At 35.5% G+C, this 21,739-nt stretch overlaps 1 protein-coding gene across 1 annotated transcript in view; it reads left to right on the top strand.

Annotated features, from left to right (window-relative positions):
* The window catches only part of LOC131875992 (uncharacterized), a 95,162-nt gene extending 90,036 nt beyond the window's left edge, over window positions 1-5,126 (top strand). The window contains exon 3 of the mRNA XM_059220747.1: window positions 4,888-5,126. Within this exon, the coding sequence (XP_059076730.1) occupies window positions 4,888-5,126 (239 nt within the window). The remainder of the gene's footprint in view (window positions 1-4,887) is intronic.
* The last annotated feature ends 16,613 nt before the right edge of the window (window positions 5,127-21,739 follow it).

The raw sequence follows: 21,739 nt of genomic DNA, 5'->3' as shown, positions 1-21,739 counted from the left end.
TTGGAATGCAAAATACTTAATAAGGTTAAAGAATCTGTTAACCAGTTAGATACTGATTCACCCACCCCCCCCCTCTCAATATCTTTGGGACTATCATCAATCCTAACAATTGGTATTAGATCCTAGTCCTCTATTTTCAAAAGTCTAACAACTTGAGGAAGATTAAGACACCGGTATAGATTGAGAACTTAAGAAAGCAATTAGAAGGAGCTCTTGTGGACTATGATGTAGAGAAGTTGAAAAATATCAAACTTGAAGATGATCTAAGGACTACATAGGAATTCATTCAAGGACTTCAAGAAAATCTCACTATTGCCAAAAATAAGAGAAAAGAACTTCATGAGAAGATGCAGAGTAATGATGATGAAAAGGAAACTCTTAATGATCTTGTAAGCAAGATGAGGCAAGAAAATATGACTTTAAGGAATGAAATGCAAGACATGACTATGAGATTTTGTAAAGATATTGAAGACAAAAAGAAGAATGAAGATGACTCGACTAGGAGACTCAATGATGCTGGAAATGAAAATCTAAGACTCAGTCATGAAAATGATATGTTAAAGATAGGTTTGATTCACATGGAACATGATAAAACTGAACTTATGAGACAAAAGGGATTTCTGGAAAATGAGCTGGCTACTGCAAATCTACATAAAGAGAAATTCAAGAAAAGTTCAGAGGAACTTGATGGTATGCATAAAAGTCAGAAACCTAATGGAGATACTTATGGACTTGGATTTGAAGTTGGAGAAAGTTTCGGTACTGCAAACAATCATGATCACAGTAAATCGGTAAGACAACCTAATGCTTACAAATTTAATGGGAAATGCTTTAACTGTAACAAGTATGGTCATAAAGAAAAATGATGTAGATCTAGAAACAATCAAAACATTAATGCACCCACCGGTCAATGTTCCAAATGCAACAAAATTGGTCACAATTCAAAAAATTGCAAAATGAATGTAAGATGTTATGTTTGTGGAAGATTTGGGCACTTATCTAATCAATGTAGAACACAAACCAGCATAGGATATGGAAAGGTTATTCAGAAAAACAATGTGACTTGTTATGCTTCTAACAAGATTGGACATATTGCAAAATTTTGTAGAAGCAAGACTTCACCGGCAAACAATAAAGGACCCAGTTTGAAAGGCAAAGAGAAGGTTGATGAGGTAAACCAATAATTTTCAAGACAATGGATTAGAAAGAGAGATCGGAATGTTGATGAGACTATTCCTTCATCGGTAGAACATAGTATTACTCCACCAGCAAGAGATTCTTCATCCAATTGAAAAGTAACCCTTGGGGGTATTGCAGCAAGTTGAAAATCATGCAAGTTTACCCTCGGTTGATGGTGAGAAGATGGACTTCTTCTCTACCCGTAGATGTGTTAAGTTTCATTTAACTGGCGAGCATTTATTGCGGTTGTTGGAGGAAAAGACATTATAAATTAGTGATTTTCCCTCTTTTTCAATTCACCGAGCATTCAAACTTCCTGAGAGTGCAAAATCTGAGTGAAGGCATCCAAAGCGAAGAAGTGAAGTAATTTATTTCAAGCACTCAAACAATTTGTTGGTATTTTGGTATGGTTTTGTCATTGATGTCAACACCTGCTAAATACACCTACTTTGGAGATCCAGCAACATTCACCGGTAATCAGTAAAATGCTCAAACAATCACCGGTATATGGTTAACCGGCAGGATATAATGTACACCGGTACATACAATGACATGGAAGACACTTGGTAATGTCGAAGACATCATGTGGACACTTTTCCTTGAAGTAATATCATTGGTATATTCTTATTTGCATATTTGCTTTTACCGGCAAATAGGTCCAGGTTATCTAGGGTTACATCGGCAGGTTTATCTTTTCCAAATCAGCATGGCACACTATGGAGATGATTTATTATTGTTGTAAATGCATTAAAGCCAACATGTTCAATCGGTTATTGCATCAGATATTGTATTATTTGTAAAAAAATTTATTGTAATATCTTGTAGAGCCGACCTACTAAAATTGGTCTTAGGGTATGGTATAAATGTAAGATCTTATTTGTAAGATCAGATGTGGAATGTGGAAAAGAATTGTAAGAAGGTATATGCGAGATTAAGTAGAGGTATACACGAAGACATCAATTGAAGGTGAAGCTAGGTTTTTGTAGAAGCATATCAGCATTACACCGGTACTGAATCCAGCATATGAAGATGCTATTTTGTGCAGTACATTCTCATTGGATTTAACCATCCAACTGTAGTCAGTGTGACTCTCATTTGTGCTTGAGCAATGAGCTCTAGGCAGTTGGCCTTTCTGCATGTGCAGACCCCTCTTTGTACACTTACTATCTACAGTAGTATCATCTGATTGTGGGTGAAGTTTCCCACTGTGGTTTTTCCCCTTACAGGGTTTCCATGTACAAATATTTGTGTCATGTGTTGTGATTGACTTTGTGCTTATGTTTCATGCATTAATTCTTACCGGTATAGCATTTCCTGTTAACATTGTTTACCAGCACAATTAACTGTCTTACCGGTATTAAGCAATAAATTGGTTAATAAGATTTTGGTTTGAATTTATTGGACAATTGATTCACCCCCCCCCCTCTCAGTTGTCCCCGAGACCTACACCATTATCAGGAAGATTAAGGTATTTATCAATGGCTTCCTCCTTTGCTCCAGAATTTATTACAAACCCTACTATTGTGGAAGTAGTTAAACACCCCTAGACCCATTTTTAAGATTATCCCTGAGATAGAGAAATAGGATGATTCCCTAGGAGCTTTTTCAAAAATTCCAAAAGGTGTTGCATATGCTGAAGACCCTAGAATTTATATTCATTGCCATATTGAGGAATTAGGTTCAAAAGAAATATTGAAAATGTTTAAAACTGTTATTTGTGATGAAAATGGAAATGTAAAACCCGAACACAAGGTTATTAAAACTTTAGGTTTTGTGGAAATCTTGGACATCCCTAATTTTCTTGAGGTAGTAAGAATTGTCATTACCAGATATCATGGAGAATTCTTTTGGCTAGATTCTATTTGTAAAATCACCAGAGAAGTAGTTAGGGCAGTGACTGGTTTACCCTCCACCTGTAGCAGGCCAGATATAACTAAAAAGGTTCCTAATAACACAGTGATGACATTAACAGGAGCAACCTATGATAGCAGATCCCTGAGAGCTAATGATGTTAAAGATGAGAATGTCAGATTTATAAGCATGATCTTAGGCTATAAAACCACACATACAAACTGACTCAACTCGGTTTCCAGTCTTTGTATTAAAAGTGCATATGATATGGTCAATAGTGATGAAAAGATAGATGTATGTGAGTGGTTAAAGGATGAGTTAATAGATAATCTGACAAAGATCAAAGGAGACAAGAAAGGTACTTTTCATTTTGCCAATCTCTTGGTATGTTTGATGTTGTATCTCACAAAAGAGGTTCCCGGTATTGGTAAGAAAGACTTTGGTTATGATATACCGGTAGGCAAACAACTGTTAGAAATCTTCACTGGTATGGGCATTGATAAGGATAACAATATAACAGAGTATTTCAAAACATTCAAAGCAAAAATGAAAACAAGAGAGAGATTACCACAAAGTATTGTAGATAAATATGAGAAGGAAATATGTTTTGTAATCAAGAAGGATGAGATATGGATGGAGGCAGTTATTCCTAGATCTGTATGGGTAACAGAAATGGGGTATGAGGCAAATGTAAATATCATTGAAACTTATGCAAAATCCCTATTAGAAGCCCCTAGAGAACCGAAAGAAAAGGTTTTTGGAAATGTACAAACAATAGAAAGTGGTATACAGACATTAAAACAGAGAAAGAGAAGAGAAAAATACATAAGAAATGCATCAAAAAAAGTTAAGGAAATAAAAGAAAACATCATGAACATAACAAGAATAAAGGAAAGTGACTTAGAAGGATTACAACCAGAGGCACATCTCTCACTGGTTGGTACATCCTCTGACAGTGAAATTCCTGTTGAGTTTAAAAGAGTTGATAGGAAGAGAAAAACCTCACCAGTGCCCTCTCCTCCTCCCAAGAAAACAAGAACAACAAGGCAGAAACAACAAGCAATGAGACCACTGGAAAAGAAATTGACACCAAAGAAGAAAAAGTAGCAACAAGTTACACCACCATTGGACAACTTACTGAATGAAATAATTGATGATGGCAACTTATCCAATGTGAGAAAAGTATATGATACATTCACTAATGAAGAGAAAGAAAGTAAAGAGAATAGCATCATCCTACATCTTGACATATATAAGAAAGTGTTATTAGAAGTTGTAGATGATTTGCCTAGTGAATTATATAGGCGGTTAGATCCTAAGAGGTTAGCAATTATGGAGCTAGATAAGAAAATTAAAATTGAGAAACTTCTAGTTGTACATCTGGTCAAATCTGTTGAAGAAATTGATGAATTGATCAGTGAAGCTAATAGGTCAGTTTTTTCAAGCGAACATCGGCATGTGAGCCTAATGGCTGGTAGGGTTAATGAAATTTTAGAAGAAACAACTGACAAGTGGGATATCTTCTTTGTTAAGAAGGAAAAATAGAAAGAGTTGAACAGACCTAAGAAAACTTTCAAGGTTTATCAAAAGGATAGAGACAAGGGGAAAGGCAAGGTAGGTTGACTACCAAACAATTAAGTAATTGATAACCTACCACCACCTTCGGTTACTCCACCGGTATAGACTGATAGTACATTGGCTACTAAGAATGTGGATACACCACATGAGGATACAAACCCTGAGTCTGAAATTTTGTACACTATGAACATAGACACTCAGGAGGTTAACAGTGTAGTTGATAAGGAAAGAACAGAGAAAAATAATATTGCTAACATTGAAAACATTGAGCAACTGCAGATAATATTGAGGTTGGAACACAGGCAGAACACATTGAGATTGGGGTACAAGCAAAGCAAACTGAGCATTCAGAGGAACCCTTGGTTAGTGAAATGGTTACTAACAATACCAATGCAAGCATAGAGAAACCTGCAGAGACAGTAACTAAGATACCGACAGCAGAGAATAAAGAAAAACCAATGGAGATACCGGTAGTAGATAACATAGTAAAACAAGCAGAGAAACCGACAGAGTCATAGGGACACATTGAGATAATGAAACCGGTAACCACAGAGAAACTAAAACCTTTGCTAGTGGAAATGCAAACACAGACTGACCCACCAGAGGTCGAGAAAAGCAAAGTAGTTACTCACATTGAAAGCATTGAGATTGTAAAGTTAGTTGGGCAGACATCCAGTACTTCACTGACAAATTTTAGACCCACCAATGTGATTGAAGTACTTTTGGATTCAATAAAGAAAATAGCAGATTGTAATGCATTGGCCTATAAGGCATTTGATGACACAATTCCTATTCCTAAGATGATTGCACCCAAATGCAATGTAGATAATAAGGATTCTTTGAGTCAGTTAGACACATTGTCTAAATATAGTACTGGTAATATACTAACAATTGATCAAATAAATGAGGAAACATTCAAGGAGAAAATGGAAAAAGAAAAAGTAAAATTCTTTGAGGAAGCAATAAACAAGTGCAGAGAACACATCAATTCACTTTTACCGGCATTGAATAAGACAACTTTGGAGTACAAGAAACTGTATAGAGATACTTGCAAGACAAATTTGTTGACAGTTGACATTAGTAAGAAAATAAGCACAGTACAAAAGGAGATAGATGATATAGTTGATAATATCATTGGTTCATCTAAACCTATATCAGTTACTGAGAAAGAAATTGTTGGATTTGAAGAAAAACTGGAGAAGTTAGAGAAAGAGAAGGAAAGGATAAAGGGAAAAGCCAGAGAGCTTAAGTGCAAACTAAGTCCTAAGTTAGATAACCTTATCTCTCTAAGGAAAGAAATCTCTAAGGCACTAATTCAAGGTCAAAAGACACCAGAAGAACAAATGCATAATCTCACTGGTACAATTCAGAGAATTGAGGAAGCTATGAAGGACAGTAATAGGTTTATTCAAAGCTTGAATTTGGTCTTAGCAAACTTATTCCAGATTGTAACCAACCGGTTACAAAGTTCAAGCTAAAAACTGCACTCATTTGACAATTTTGACAAACTTTGTCATTGATGTCAAAGGGGGAGTAGTAGGAAAAAGAAAAATGGTTATCAGAGGAGATCATCTGCATAGGGGGAGCATACATTTTTGGTAAAATTTTGGATAAATTTCGGACTTCACTTTTTGGGATAGATTTTTGGATTTTTCTCATGAGTGTTGCCATCAATGCCAAAGGGGGAGATTGTTGGCATTCTACACTCTAGTGAGAAATGATGGTGTTGTCATTGATGGAAACTTATCATAACCGGAAGACACTTCACCAGAAGTGACAAGACTAAGTTGTATATATCTAATGGATTATTAGATCTTGTTCATACTGATTTTTGTGGTCCTACAAGAGTGAGAAGAATGCAGGGTGATAGGTATTTCATGTTGGTGATTGATGACTACTTTAGAATGACATGGGTTACCTTTCTAAGGGAGAAATAAAAAGCATTGGAGAAATTCAACATATTCAAAGCTAAGGTGGAGACTGAGATAGGATTGAAGTTGAAATGCCTAAGATCTGATAGAGGACAAGAATTCACATCCGATGACTTTGATTCATTTTGTAAAAGGAATGGAATTAAAAGACAATTATCTACTCCTAGAACCTCTGAACAGAATGGAGTTGTTGAAAGAAAGAACAAAACCATTTCGGATGCTTCCAGGACTTGTTGATTGAAGGAGATGTTTCATGAACCTTTTAGAGAGAAGTTATTAGCATTGTTGTTTACACATTAAAACAGGTGCATATAAAAGGTGATATCGGTAAGACTGCTTATGAGTTATGGTTTGCTCATTTTCATATAGTTAGATATTTCAGAATTTTTGGAAGTAAATGTTATACCAAAAGAGATGAGGATATAGGAAAGTTTGATGCAAGATGTGATAAAGGAATCTTTTTGGGATATTCTACTTAGAGAAAGCCCTATCGATGTTACAATAAGAGGTTGCAGAAGATAGTGGAAAGTGCAAATGTGAAGGTTGATGAATGTCATGGAAATCAGATCAAAGCATACAGATATGAGTTTGATGATCAGGATGTTATTTCAATTCCCGCAAGAATGCGATCCTAAAGCATAATGCTCTGGTAGAGATAGTTACTCCAGATATTGTTGTTGTTGGTGAAGAAGTTCAAGAACCTAAGAATCAAAACAATCAAAAGACTTCGAGGTATGTGAGATTGAATCATTCATAAAATCAAATTATTGGTGATAAAAATAAAGGTGTGATGACTAGGAGAAGGATTGTTACTGAAAAGGTATGCCTGATTTCCAAGATTGAACCTAAAGATGTTGTTGAATCTTCTAAGGATGATAATTAGATAAAAGATATGGAGGAAGATTTGAATTAGATTGAGAAGAATTACACATGGGAGCTTGTTTCATGACCTAAAGGCAAGAATATGATTGGTACTAAATGGTCATTTTGGAATACACTGAATGAAGTCAGTGAAGTGGTAAGAAACAAAGAAATATTGGTGTGTAAAGGATGTTCTCAAATGGAAGTTATTGATTATGAGGAGACTTTTGCTCTGGTAGATAGAATTGAAGCTATTAGATTGCGGCTTGTATACACTACTTACAACAATTTCAAAGTATATCAGATGGATGTCAAGTCAGCATTTTTGAATGGTGATCTTGAGGAGGAAGTTTAAATTGAACAATCAGAAGGATTTTCATTATCAGATGAAGGAGAGATGGTATGCAGATTGAAGAATGCACTGTATGGACTTAAGCGAGCCCCTAAAGCTTGTATGCTAGATTGGACAAATATTTGATGAATTTGGGATTTTGTAAAGGTACTCTTGACAGTAATCTATATTTTAAGGTTGATAATGACAACATTTTGATTGTTGAAGTATTTGTTGATGACAATATTCTTGGAAGAGATGATGATTTGAGTATGAAGTTTGTTGATGATATGTAAAAAGAATTTGAGATGTCTATGAACGTGAGATGAAATTCTTCTTAGGATTGCAGATTACATAGACTGTTAAAGGAATTTTCGTTTCTCAATCTAAGTATGTGAAGGAATTGTTGAAGAAGTTTGGGTCAGATGATTCTAAACCTCTTGGAACTCCTATGGTGACTGGATGCAAGTTATCTAAGCAAGAGGAATCTTTAAAAGTTAATCAAACCTTGTACAAATCTATGGTTGGTGGACTATTGTACTTGACTCAGACTAGACTAGATATTATGCATGTTCTTTGTCTTTGTGATAGATTTCAAGTAGATCCTAAAGAGAGTCATGTTACTGTTGTGAAGAGGATATTTAGATACTTGAAGGGGACTATTGATTATGGTTTGTGGTATCTGAAGAAAGATGATTTCATGTTATGTGATTATACTAATGCTAATTGGGCAGATGATGTAGATGAATGGAAGAGCACTATTGGGGGAGCTTTCTTTCTAGGGAAGAAGTTGATTTCATAGGTGAGTAGGAAACAAGATTCTATATCTCTATCTACTGCTAAAGTTGAATACATTTCTTCTTCTAGCAATTGTACTCAGGTAGTTTGGATGAAGAAGATATTGAAGGACATTAGAGTTGTGTATGATGAGCCTACTATTATATATTGTGACAATTCAAGTGCTATTAATATTTCCAAGAATCTGGTACTGCATTCTAAACCAAAGCATTTATCAAGTAAGTATCATTTCTTGAGGGGGAAGGTCAATGATGAAGATGTCAAATTGGAGTATGTATCTACAAAGGATTAGATTGCAGATATTTTTACTACTCATTTGCCTACAGATACATTTTTCTATTTGAGAGACAAGTTAGGGGTCTTTGCCCCTCCTGATGAGAATTAGATGCATTGAGATGCATCAATCCGGTGGATTTCATAGTCTTATCTTCTTTTCTGGGTTAATGAGTTGGTCCTGCTACCCGGCTAGGGTAGTCAGTATTTGGTTCAGAAGTATGTGAGTTTATCCTAATGAGGAGAGATTGTCCTTCTTAGAGGGAGAGATGCATGATTTTCTTATGTATTTGCCATTTCTTTCAAAGGGGGAGAGAAGTATGTGAAAAAAATTCTTATCTTGGAAGCTTTGTGTGCATGATCTTAGGGGGAGTTTGTTGGTATTGATTTATTCCTTTACTTTGATTTTTTTTCACATTCATATGTTGCCATCAATGTAAAAGGGAGAGATTGTTGGATATTGCTAATTCTAGGATATGTTGTTGTCATTGATGTCAACATATTCTTGTGTTTTGGTGTTGCAGAGGGTTGTTTGGTAATCTGGCAACTGCAATGAGTTGATCTGGTTGGTTTATCTATTTTCTATGCTAAATCAACTACAAATACTTTATTATTTATTTATTTCATGATGCTCTGTGATGATTTGATCAAGTTGTTGATTTTTGTATGGACATTGTCTTTTCAGTGTTTAGTATTCTGGTGTTTGATCCATTGTGCTCTGGTATGATTATACCTTGTGTTGAGGATTTGGGAGAGTATTTAGGATGTTTGTGTGTATCTTCATTTCAGATGGTTTATGATTTGGTTCTCCACAAGTTATCTTTCTTGTCCGAGTTGTTTTTGTTAACGTGTTCTTGACTATTAGCGTGTTCATCGATGAAGATTTGGTTAAGTGATGTTGGTGCAGCTATTGCGGATGATTTTAATGTGCCTGTTGGTGTTTCCTAATCACATCCTATTTATTTTCGTAGTTCACATTGATCATTGTGCATGTTCTTGAAGATCTTATGGGTTCGATGATATTCTTCATGTTATGCAGTATTTTTGGTGGTGTAACATGTTGTGGTTGATCTTGGTGAGATTTCTGGTGATGGTGTGCATTCGAGGAGATTGATTTGGGTCCATGAAATGTTGTCATGACATTGTATTGGTTTGATGGTTGATTTATGTATCGTGTGATGTAAGTTTGTAATTAGGTTGGTTCCCAAAAACGGACGATGGGTTTACACTGCTTGCTGGGCAGAGACCAAGTTGATTTCCTCCAAATATCTATCGAGAGCCACCTCCAACTATCAATATCTTTCAGGATTGGACCAACAATAATAAGGATGGAGGGTCCTTATGCATAAAGGCTCTGTAAAAACCAGGGAGGGTGATCCCTTCAGTAAGAAATTTCCTGATCTCCGTGAGGATATTCAGGGACCTATGAAAACAAAGTAGATTATCTCATTAATAAAACTCAACAGAAAGGGAGAATGCTCAAGGATGGAAAATCCTTCAGTGATCCTCAACCTTAACCTAGAGTATGAGAAATGGTAAGACTATTTTCAGAAAATACATAAATCTTAGCAAATGATTGTTTTGATTGTTTACAAGATTCGTTATGAGAGATCATGAAGATAAAATCAAAAAATTGATAACCTAATGAGACTTGCTAGCTAATACCAGTGCCTTATTCATTTGGGCTACAAAGTCAATGAAAAGTGTTGCTGAAAATCTAATAAAACTCCATCTAATAGCTAGTCTTGCCTTGAAATAATACTGCCTTACAATATTACTTTTCTTATGATCCTATATCTAAAGTACTTATCAAATCCTATGGTGAGCCTTATTTTCTTTGTAATCTTATTCAAGCATTTTTAATTAACCCCTTGGATTGAAGCATTGAATAAAAGAGTACATACATCATAACAATGCAATAAACAAAAGAAACCCTTGATCCCATTTGCTTAAAAGAAGATAAAATCACACATAGGAGAGTAAAGATTTGGAAACTATATGTGCATTAATATTATGAGATGTCTTTTATCAGATGATAGCCAACAAAATCAAATATAGAGTGACCCATTTGAAAAGGGAAAACTATAACTATTCTATTACAAATTTTTCTCTGCAAAATATCATTACAGTCTCAGTTATTTTCTATGACTCTCTAGAACTACTTTGGACCTAACCATGTAGAAAAGATCTATTTTACAGAGATCTTTTTCAGAAAAAATTCAGACCCTAACTAACGACCTTGAATTCCCTTTTATAGAAAACAAGGGAGCAAAAAGCTTCAGGCCATTAGACACTTGTCAACAGAAGATTCATTCCTCAATAATTAGCCCTAAAGGCTATGTACAATTTTGGTTCAAAAAATCCACATGTCTATGTGCAAGCACCTATAAATCATTGTTTTCAAACCAAAGATTGGTAGAAGCAAAACTGTTTGAGTCATGTTGTTATCACCTTGAAACCATTAGATGGCATGTGAGATGTTGCATTTTTGTCCCATAGAGAATTTCCCCTCCTTAGAAAGGGAAACAGGATCCCGAAAAGAGGTGAAGTCGCCCCTCAAGCTAGAGGGGGAACTCAACCTTCATGCCCAGGATCAGAATCAGTGGGAGGTGAAGTTAGAGGGGACACATAACATGCTTGGGAGGGGTCACAACTTCCATGCAGCTACATGGATGGATTGTTTCCGCTCCTTACCCAAGCATGTCCCTTTTTTGTTTCTCTATGGGCTTTGTCTCATAACTCTTTGCCACCCAGAGACTGACATGACACAAAGGTTGTGCCATGTGTGACCTTTCTTTGCAAGAAAAGGCTTTCACGCCCCCTCTGGAAATCCTCACCACTTTCAAATCTCCTATGGAAATAGACATACTCACACACAAAAGAAAGGCTCCATCCGATATCATAGAGTATATTACAACTCCGTCTATAAGCTTGCTCAAACATCATTTCTTCTGTAGAAAGAAAAATTGCACCAAATAAATTGCCAAATAAATTCAAACCAAAAACAACTTAACCAACTTAATGCATAATACCGATAAACCAGTTTAATATGTCGGTACACAGTTTTAACAGTCAATTGCTATACAGGTAAAGATTAGTGCATGAAACATAAAGACAAATTCATCCACAACACATAACACCAATATTTGTACGTGGAAACCCTGTAAGGGGAAAAACCACGGTGGGAAACCTTCCCCACAATCAGATGATACTACTACAGATAGTAAGTGTACATAAATGGGTTCTGCACATGCAGAAAGGCCAAGCGCCTAGAGCTCACTGCTCAATCACAAAATGGGAATCACACTAACTACAGTTGGATGGTTAAATCCAATAATAATGTACTGCACAAAATAGAATCTTCATATGCTAGATTCACTACCGGTGAAGTTCTGATTGTCTTCATGAAAACCCTCCTTCAATCTTCAAATGATGTATGCGTGTATAGCTCTGCTTATTCTCGCATATACCTTCACACAATCCCTTTTTCGTATTACACATTTGATCTTACAAATAAGATCTTACATTTATACCATAACCTAAGACCAATTTTAGTAGGTCGGCTCTACAAGATATTACAATAAAAGCATTTTATAAACAATACTATATCCGATGTAATAACCGATTCAACATGTCAGCTTAATGCATTTATAACAATAATTAATCATATCCATAGCATGTCATGCTGATCTGGAAAAGATAAACCTGCTGGTGTAACCTGGACCTATTTGCCAGTAACAGCAAATATGCAAATGCTAATGTACCAATAAACAATTCTCCAAGACAAGATATCCAAACGTTGTCTTCGACATTACCAAGTATTTTCCATATCATTCCACGTATCGGTGATCATTATATCTTGTCAGTGTACCAGATATTGGTGACTGTGCATGAGTCATTTGCTTGCCGGTGAATGTTGTTGATTCTCCAAAGTGCCAGAGTTGATAAGTGTTTAGTAGGTGTTGACATCGATGACAAAACCATACCAAAATACCAACAATCTCCCCCTTTGGCATTGATGGCAACACAAGATGGAAAAACCATCAAAGTGCCAAAACAGAAATGCCAAATACCAAAAACCAACAATATCCAAAAAGAGAGATCATAACCAGAAATCAAAATACAGATACAGAGAGTAATAATCTCTCTCAAACAACAATCTCTCCCCCTAGGAGCAACATGTGTTTTCCTTATGTTTTTCCATACCAATAACTCCCCCTTTGACATCAAATGCCAAAGTTACAACAAAACCAAGTTCATATACAAAATACCAATCAATTTAGTATACCAACTACTCCCTATGAGAAGTAGCTTCCCATCAAAGCCGGAAAAAAGATTTCTCTGTTAATTCTGTCGGTTGATGACAATCATCAACTTCCTAAGTCTCTACTAGTGGGGGTATGACCCCAAGTTGATCTCTGAGATATTAAAAAGTCTCCTTAGGAAGAGGTTTAGTAAAGATATCTGCAATCTGCTCTTTAGTATTCACATAAACCAATTTTATTTCCTTTGCTTCAACATTTTCCCTTAGAAAATTCAGTTTGATAGAAACATGTTTGGTTTTAGAATGTAATACTGGATTCTTAGATATATCAATTGTTGCAGTGTTATCACAATAGATAGTAATAGGTTCCTTGCATTTTACCTTTATGTCTTTCAACATTTGCTTAAGCCATAGTACCTGTGTACAGTTAGTTGCTGCTACAACATATTCTGATTCTGCTATTGATAAAGATGTACAACTTTGTTTCTTACTCAACCAAGAAACTAGTCTGTTTCCAAGAAAGAATGCTTCGCCGATGGTGCTTTTTCTATCATCCACATCTCCTGCCCAATTTGCATCTGTGTATGCACATAATTCAAATTTTTCATCTCTAGGATACCATAATCCAAGATTTATAGTGCCTTGTAAGTACCGGAAAATCCTTTTTACTGCCAATTCATGATTTTCTCTAGGATTACTTTGAAATCTTGAAACAATACATATTGCATTCATAATATCAGGTCTAGTTTGTGTCAAATATAATAAACCTCCTATCATAGATTTGTATCTAGTTGGATTAATAGGTGTAGATTCATCCCTTAGTGATAATTTGTCATTTATTGTCATAGGTGTGCTTACCGGTTTAGAGTTCTCCATCCCAAATTTCTTTAGTAACTCTTTTAAGTACTTGGATTGACTCAAGAATATACCTTTATCAGTATGTGAAATCTGCAATCCTAAAAAGAATTTTATTTCTCCAATCATAGACATTTTAAATTCTTGCTGCATCTTAATAGAAAATTCTTTACATAATCCATCTTCTCCTCCAAAGATTATATCATCAACAAATACTTCTATAATCAAGATGTCATCATTAGTCACTTTATAATATAGATTGTTGTTTGTATTTGCTTTAGTAAAACCAATCTTAAAAAGATACTTATCCAATCTTGCATACCAAGCTCTTGGAGCTTGCTTCAATCCATACAAAGCTTTTCTTAACCTGCAAACCATATCATTGTCATCTATCAAAGAAAATCCATCAGGTTGTTCAATGTAGACTTCCTCTTCAAGATCTCCATTCAGAAATGCACATTTAATATCCATTTGATATACTTTCTAGTTCTTATGTGCTGGAAAAGCCAAAAATAATCTGACTGCCTCAATTCTAGCTATCGGTGCAAAGGTTTCATTGTAATTAACTCCTTCCTTCTGAGAATATCCCTTACACACTAGTCTTTCTTTATTTTTGACAACCTTACCATCTTCATTAAGTTTGTTTCTGAATACCCATTTGGTTCCAATTACATTTTTATCTTTAGGCCAGGGAACTAATGTCTAAGTGTTATTTTTCTCAATTTGTTCTAATTCTTCTTCCATACCTTTAATCCAAATTATATCTTCACATGCCTCATTAATAGATGATGGTTCAATTTGAGAAATAAGACATACCTCTTCATTTTCCAATCTTCCTCTTGTCATAACTCCTTTAAACTTGTTTCCAATTATCTGATCTTCAGAATGATTTAGTCTTACATACCGGGGTGTCTTTGTTTGCTATTGTTCCTCAGTTATTGTGGAATCCTCAGATGATACTGGGGTAACTAGATCTTCATTCTGTACTGGTGGATTTAGAGTAGGTTCATTTTCCAAAATTTTTGTTGCCGGTTCAGAGTCTGTATACCTTTAAGTTCCACTGAATTGTTCATCAATCTTTACATTTGTACTTTCAACAATTTTCTGCAATCTTTTGTTAAAACATCTATATGCCTTTCTCTTAGATGAATAACCAATAAATATTCCTTCATCACTTCTAGGATCAAATTTCCCAATATACTCATCTCTTCTAATGTAACATTTGCTTCCAAATATTCTAAAATATTTAAGAGTAGAAGTATTACCAAACCATAGTTAATGAGGGGTCTCACCGATTTCACCTTTGATGTGAACTTTGTTGAATGTATAGACCGATGTACTGACTGCCTCTCTCCAATATACATGTGGTAGGTTTTCTTTTGATAACATACTTCTTGTTGCATCCAAGATAGTTCTATTTTTCCTTTCAACAACTCCATTCTGTTGTGGTGTCCGAGGTGTTGATAGTTGTCTTCTGATTCCATTCACTTCACAGAATGTATTAAACTCCTTAGATGTAAATTCTCCTCCTTGATCTGATCTTAAGACATTTGATTTTCTTACCGGTTTCATTTTCTACCATTGCTTTGAACAATTTAAACTTTCCAAGTGCTTCTGATTTTTCTCTAAGAAAAGTAACCCAACACATTCTAGAGTAGTCATCAATGATTAGCATGAAATATCTATCACCTTGTAAGCTTTTAGTTCTAGCTGGACCACATAAATTAGTGTGAATTAAATCAAGAGCATTATTGGATTTTTCTGGAATACTTTTGAAACTAGCTCTAACTTATTTTCCAAATTGACATTCCTTACATACTATATCCTGAGGTTTGACAATTTTAGGCAAATCTCTAACTGCCTTAGTAGTATTGATTTTCACCATGAAATCAAAGTTTACATGACAGAGTCTCTTATGCCATAGCCAACTTTCATCTATATGAGCAATCAAGCATGTCTTTTCATTGTTATTCAAAAGAAAGATATTACCTCTAATCTGATTACCGGTTGCAATTTCCAAACCAGTTTTGTTCATGATTTTGCATTTTCCATTTTTAAATTCTAACTGAAATCCTTTCTCAACTAATTGACCAACACTCAAAAGATTATACTTTAATCCTTCAACATAGTAGACATTGCCAGTGTTATGCTTACCATCAAGAGATATTGTACCCTTACCTTTGATTAAACAAGCTTTGTCATCTCCAAATCTCACTAAGCCTCCATTGTATTCTTAAAAGTTCAAGAATTTACCTTTGTCTCCTATCATATGATGTGAGCATCCTGAATCAATGATCCATTCATCCTTTACTTCAATTTTAGCTACCAAGGCCTGTTCTAGCAATTGAGCAGTAGGTGTTGGTTGATCTTCTGTTATAGCAACAAAAATCCATCCATTGTTTGTCGGATCCTCATCAGAATCAGTCACACCTTCATCAGCAATGTAACAAGATTTTTCTTTATTCTTCTTAAATCTATATCTCTGATATTCAAGGTTAGGCTTGTATGTTCTTCTAGCTTCTTCTCTTAGTCTAGCATTTCTATCAGGGCATCTTGAAGCCATATGACCAATCTTATTGTAGTTAAAACATTTAAAGGGTGCTTTACCTTCATACTTACTTCCAACTGGACCTTTAGGCATTTTCCTTGCAAATAGTTCTTCAAGTTATTCATTTTCTTTCCTTCTTTCTTCAAGTTCTCTTGCATAAAAGGCTTTCCAATCAGATTTGTCAAATGATGGAGCAGATGATGTTGATGCTTTAAAGACCAAATCTATCTTTATAGTAGCAACAGGACCAAATTCTTCAATTTCAAAAGCTAAAAGTTTCCCAATCAATGTATCCCTAGTTACTGATGCATTAGGCATTGTTCTTAACTCATTTATAGTAGTGACTTTCATTTTATATACCAGTGGCAATCCACTTAAAACTTTTGAAACAATTTCATCCTCACTTAAGGTTCCTCCACAACATTTAATACCCAAAACAATCTCATTTACTCTTTCCATAAAAGCAGAAATCCTTTCATCTTCTTCCATTTTCAGATGTTCATACTTGACCCGAAAGCTTTCAATTTTTGCAATTTTGACTGTGGAATCTCCTTCATTCAATGTTTCCAAATGATCCCAAATAGCTTTAGCAGTAGACCTATCTAATAGTCCCATGATTTGTTGATCTGATAATGCGCTCAAAAGTGCTTCTCTTGCTTTGCAATCATTTTCATCATCTTTAGTCAAGTTGGGTGGAGTGGGCTAACTCTGAGTAGGAGCAGTATAACCATTCTTTGTAACATCCTAGATGTCCTTTCCAATGCAATTTAGATGTGTCTCCATTCTGATCTTGCATATGCCATAGTTGGTTCCATCAAGTTTAGGACTGTCCTTCCTGAAATAGTTAGTAGACATTGGATCTCCTCAAGTTGTTAAACTTCTGCAAAAGAGGACTAGGCTCTGATACCAATTGTTAGGTCCCGGAGGCAACTAAGAGGGGGGGCGGGGGGTGAATCAGTTGCCAAATAAATTCAAACCAAAAACAACTTAACCAACTTAATGCATAATACCGGTAAACCAGTTTAATATGTCGGTAGACAGTTTTAACATTTAATTGCTATACCGGTAAGGATTAGTGCATGAAACATAAAGACAAAGTCATCCACAACACATAACACCAATATTTGTATGTGGAAACCCTGTAAGGGGAAAAACCACAGTGGGAAACCTTACCCACAATCAGATGATACTACTGCAGATAGTAAGTGTACATAAATGGGGTCTGCACATGCAGAAAGGCCAAGCGCCTAGAGCTCACTGCTCAATCACAAAATGGGAGTCACACTAACTACAGTTCGATGGTTAAATCCAATAAGAATGTACTACACAAAATAGCATCTTCATATGCTAGATTCAGTACTGGTGTAGTTCTGATTGTCTTCACAAAAACCCTCCTTCAATCTTCAAATGATATCTGCATGTATAGCTCTGCTTATTCTCGCATATACCTTCACACAATCCCTTTTTTGCATTACACATTTGATCTTACAAATAAGATCTTACATCTATACCATAACCTAAGACCAATTTTAGTAGGTCAGCTCTATAAGATATTACAATAAAAGCATTTTACAAACAATACTATATCCGATGCAATAACTGACTCAACATGTCGGCTTAATGCATTTACAACAACAATTAATCATCTCCATAGCATGTCGTGTTGATCTGGGAAAGATAAACCTCCTGGTGTAACCTGGACCTATTTGCCGGTAACAGCAAATATGCAAATGCTAATGTACCAATAAACAATTTTCCAAGACAAGATGTCCAAACGATGTCTTCGACATTACCAAGTGTTTTCCATATCATTCCACATACCAATGATCATGATATCTTGCCGATGTACCAGATACTAGTGACTGTGCATGAGTCATTTGCTTGCCGGTGAATGTTGTTGATTCTCCAAAGTGCTAGAGTTGATAAGTGTTTAGTAGGTGTTGACATCAATGACAAAACCATACCAAAATACCAACAATGACTAGGTTAATTAATTAAATTAATTAACTGAGTGGGTTTTAGAGGAAATAATTGTTGAAATGACTTTAGAATAATAAGGGAATAATTTATTTATTTGATAAATTAATTATTGGACAATAGTGATAGGATTAATTAAATTAGATTTAATTGATTCTGAGAGGAATAAGGATAACACAGTTTAATTAATTAATTGTGTTGATAGGCTTAAATTAATTAAATATTAATTTTAGGTGTCTAGAGTGGTTTCTCTTGAAACATCATCACTCTGGTGTTTTCAATTTGCTCTGCCAGCTATAGACACTAGAACTCATGCATATCACATCTACTGCATTCTTCTATCAAATGTCTTCTGATGCAAACAATAATATTCTGATCTTATTTCTCTTTTCAGTGTACAATCTCCTACTTCAATATTTTTGTCAATAAGCAAATCTCTAAATTCATCAGAGAACTTGTGATTCGTCACACCTGAACTGGAAGCTTATCCAAATCCTTTCACATCTATGAGCTATCAATTTTGACTATCAAATCAATCATGAATTGACAAGTCTAAATCCCATTCATTTTGCCCTTTCTCGTGAGCTATAACCGGTGCCTCTAGAAATCCCTCCAATTTCTCATTTGAAACTTAGCAACAGATCTCATTTGACCTAGAAAATCTAACGGTCATTCCCTACCAACTTAGTAGTTTGACCTTCCAACTGTATCTATGGACCCACAAAATCTTGATTGGGCAACGCCATATCATCCTTCAATCAAGCTCCGTCAGCAACCTCCCTGCAAGTCCTCCAGATCAAACAGGAACACGTGGCATCATCTCATCATACCGCAGTCCATAACTACCTCACAAATTCCATTGTGGGAACATGAGGGTCGTCTGATCTATTTGATCTTTACCACAGTACATACTGCCCACCAAATCCTTTAAGACTTAAAATTCAAGCACCTTTTACCTCAGGATAAAATATCCACGTTCACTCTAAGCACATGCAAATTGATGAGACTGTTATTAGACCGGACTTTACCACCTGCGAATTGGTATTACAAAGCTTTCGACCGATTATCCTGCTAAGCCTGTCGATTTCACTGATAACACGCGACATCATCTCGTGATGTCACGGTCATTAAAATCCTCACATTTTTTACCGCAGGGAAGCGCTAGCCGTTAGATCTATCCATTCTTTAATAGATGGTCGGGGTATTTAGCACTTGCCGAACTTAGGAAAAAAAAGTGCAGGCTTAAATATTTTAAAAGGGGGTCGGTTATAAGAAATTTCATGTGAATGACTTAGGAAATTTCATCTCATGAACCAGTTGACCAACTTTTTTACTTAGGGAAAAAATGGCCCCGTTTATGGAAAGGGTACCCTTGCTTTAAGTGGGAAAAATTAACAGTGAAATATATCATTTCTAGGGTTTTCTTCACAAAAATATAAGGAGCTTTGATAAATCCTAAACGCTAAGCCTTGAATTATTCTCAGAGGATATAAGTGACAACCTAAAAATCAATGCTTTGGGCTAAAATTTTGATTTTATGCAATCAATTTTCAGGGCTATTATAGGTGTTGAGAGTTTGGCCGACCTTGTAGTCAAGGTTGATGATTTGTAAAAATAGGTGTTATATTCATGTAAATTGGGTATTAGTATTGAGTCTGTTGGCAATAGACAATCATCTGGTGATTTATGATGGTTGATTATTGGTTTAGGGTTGTCATTCATGGCAACTATTCTTGATATTCCTATCTGGTAATCATGGATCTTCATTTCTGGAAGAGGATGTCAACCAATAGCCAATTAACTGGTATTTCAAGTTGAACAAAGCAGTTTTGGTCCAGAAGATTTCAGGTGATTATGGAGCTATGAATCGTGTATGGGTTGATTGAACCAACATAAAGATCATTTTATTATTGTTTTGGTGATCTACGTGTATCTTTGGTGATCTGGTCAATCCGACATATGAGTACACGTTGCATTAGCAGGCCGAAATGATAAACGATCTATTTTGTCATTGCGGATATATAAGACTGGTGTGGATGATCTTTTTAATGTATGGTATGACTGTATGTGAGCGAGTGATGATCAAGAATCCTTTGTAGCATAGTTCCACATGTGCATTCTTGATCCAATAGTTGACTGAGATAGTGAACAGGGTAGAATAGAGCATAACAGCAGAGGTGATTCATTCAGTGTATTTGGAACTTAACCCAAACTCATCCAAGAATTGTAGATGCTATTTTGGAGCTCATTCTCATCATTGTAATTAATCAGTAAGGCAGTGAGTGTTCCAAGGTTGTATCCCCTATTGTATTTGAGTAGTGAGCTCTAGGCAGTGTGCCTAAATGCATGTGCATTCCCCATATTATAATATTGTTTTGCTACTGGCCATAATGGAATAATATTGTGGATTCAATCTCACTGTGGTTTTTCCCATTTGGATTTCCACGTAAAAATCTAGTGTTCTGATTTTGTGGTTGACTGTTTTATGTTCCTGCATTTCAATTTCATGTTTATGCTTCTGGTGGTTTAAAGTTAAGTCTGAAAATTTGCTAACCGATAGATCACTGATTCATCCCCCCTCTCAATGACCCCTGATTCCAATGATTGGTATTGGATCCTAGTTCCTCTGAGGAAGCTTAACCACTTTAGGAAGGTCTAGGAGATTGAATCAATGGATTCCATTTTTTTAGAGACGACTCAGTGTGGCACTTGAGGATCTTGATGCAGCAAGAAAAGAGATCAGTTCCTTGAAGAGAAACCTAAATTTTATTGATGAATTCATTAATGACTTTAAGGATCAAGTGAACACTTCAAGAGACAAGAGGAAGGAATTGATGGAAAAGCTGAAGGAGAAAGAAGATCAAATCATGGAAAATCAGGGTAAAGCTGACGAAGTTAACAATCTTGAGAGAGAGAATGTTGCATTGAAGAATGAGATGCAATCCATTGTGATGAGTCTGACATAGGAGATTGAGGACTACAAGAAAAATGAAGAGAATCTGGCACAATAAATTAAGGAAAGAGTAGATGAATGCTTCAGGCTTACCTATGAGAATGATCAGTTGAAGCTTGAGTTGACACAGTCAAGGAATAATGGTCAAGAACTTGAAAGACAAATTATTGCCTTAAGGGATGAAATTACTACTGCTAACTGCTAATGAATACAAAGACAAATTCAAAGCTAGCTTGACAAGGCTTGATGAGATGCTGGAAACTCATAGACATGGAAAGGACATGCGGGGACTTGGATTTGAGAAAGGAGAATCCTTCGGATCTGGACAAAGCAATGCAAA

This window comes from Cryptomeria japonica, chromosome 5 (assembly GCF_030272615.1).
Source record: "Cryptomeria japonica chromosome 5, Sugi_1.0, whole genome shotgun sequence".
Classification (NCBI taxonomy): Eukaryota; Viridiplantae; Streptophyta; class Pinopsida; order Cupressales; family Cupressaceae; genus Cryptomeria; species Cryptomeria japonica.
Note: the sequence above shows the minus strand (reverse complement) of the source record. Positions and strands in the feature narration are given on the sequence as shown.